The sequence below is a fragment of the Colobus angolensis genome, unplaced genomic scaffold, assembly GCF_000951035.1.
Source record: "Colobus angolensis palliatus isolate OR3802 unplaced genomic scaffold, Cang.pa_1.0 Scaffold677, whole genome shotgun sequence".
Classification (NCBI taxonomy): Eukaryota; Metazoa; Chordata; class Mammalia; order Primates; family Cercopithecidae; genus Colobus; species Colobus angolensis.
The window spans coordinates 86,071-87,252 of record NW_012120454.1 but is presented as its reverse complement, the minus strand read 5'-3'; the positions used below and the strand labels follow the sequence as shown (position 1 = coordinate 87,252).

The 1,182-nt window shown below is 50.9% G+C and overlaps 1 protein-coding gene across 1 annotated transcript in view; it reads left to right on the top strand.

Moving 5' to 3' along the window:
- Positions 1-599: 599 nt before the first annotated feature.
- Positions 600-1,182, top strand: part of LOC105500637 (interleukin-3 receptor subunit alpha-like) — a gene marked incomplete at its 5' end in the record, with an annotated part of 8,233 nt that continues 7,650 nt past the window's right edge. Inside the window, one exon of the mRNA XM_011926221.1 lies at positions 600-740. Within this exon, the coding sequence (XP_011781611.1) occupies positions 600-740 (141 nt within the window). The remainder of the gene's footprint in view (positions 741-1,182) is intronic.

The following is a 1,182-nucleotide window of genomic DNA, read 5'->3' as shown; positions in this document are numbered from 1 at the left end:
CGGTGGCTCACACCTGTAATTCCAGCACTTTGGGAAGCTGAGGCTGGTGGATCACCTGAGGTCAGGAGTTCGAGACCAGCCTGGCCAACATGGTGATACCCCGGCTCTACTAAAAAATACAAAAAAATTAGTCGGGTGTGGTGGCGGGCGCCTATAATCCCAGCACTTTGGGAGGCCAAGGCGGGCGGATCATTTGAGGTCAGGAGTTCGAAACCAGCCTGGCCAACATGGCAAAACCATGTCTCCACTAAAAATACGAAAATTAGCCGGGCATGGTGGCGGGCACCTGTCATGCCAGCACTTTGGGAAGCTGAGGCGGGTGGATCACCTGAGGCCAGGAGTTCGAGACCAGTCTGACCAACATGGTGAAAAGCCGTCTCTACTAAAAATAGGAAAATTAGCCGGGCGTGGTGGCTCATGCCCGTAATTCCCAGCTACTCGGGAGCCTGGGGCAGGAGAATCGCTTGAACCCGGGAGGCGGAGGCTGCCGTGAGCCGAGATCGCGCCACCGCACTCCAGGCTGGGCGACAAGAACGAAATTCGACCTCAGAAAACACGCGAACATCCTTAGCGTCGAATTCAGCATGGTCTCGCCGCAGCCGACACATTTCTGTGTCTCTCTCAGGCAGTGAACAATAGCTATTGCCAGTTTGGAGCCATTTCCGTATGTGAAGTGACCAATTACACCGTCCGAGTGGCCAGTCCCCCGTTCTCCACGTGGATCCTCTTCCCGGAGAACAGTGAGAAAAATGTTCATTGTGTGTCTGTTCTTTCTGTCTGTTCCCTCCCTCTCTCCCTCTTTCCCTCCCTGTGTCTGTCCTGTCTGTCTTCCTTCCTTCCTTCCTTCTCTTTCTTTCTTTCCCTCCTTGCCTTACTCCCTTCTTTCCCTCTCTTCTTCTCTCCTTCCTTCCTTTTCTTTCCTTTCTTTCCTTTCCTTCTTCCTTCCTTCCTTCTTTCTCTCTTTCTTTCCCTCCCTGCCTTACTCCCTTCTTTCCTTCTCTTCTTCTCTCCTTCCTTCCTTTTTTCTCTTTTATTTTCTTTCTTTCCTTCCTTCCTCTTTCCTTTCCTTCCTTTCTTTCCTTCTTCCTTCCTTTCTTCTCTTTCTCTCTTTCCCTCCCTGCCTTACTCCCTTCTTTCCTTCTCTTCTCTCCTTCCTTCCTTTCTTTTTTCTCTTTTCTCTCT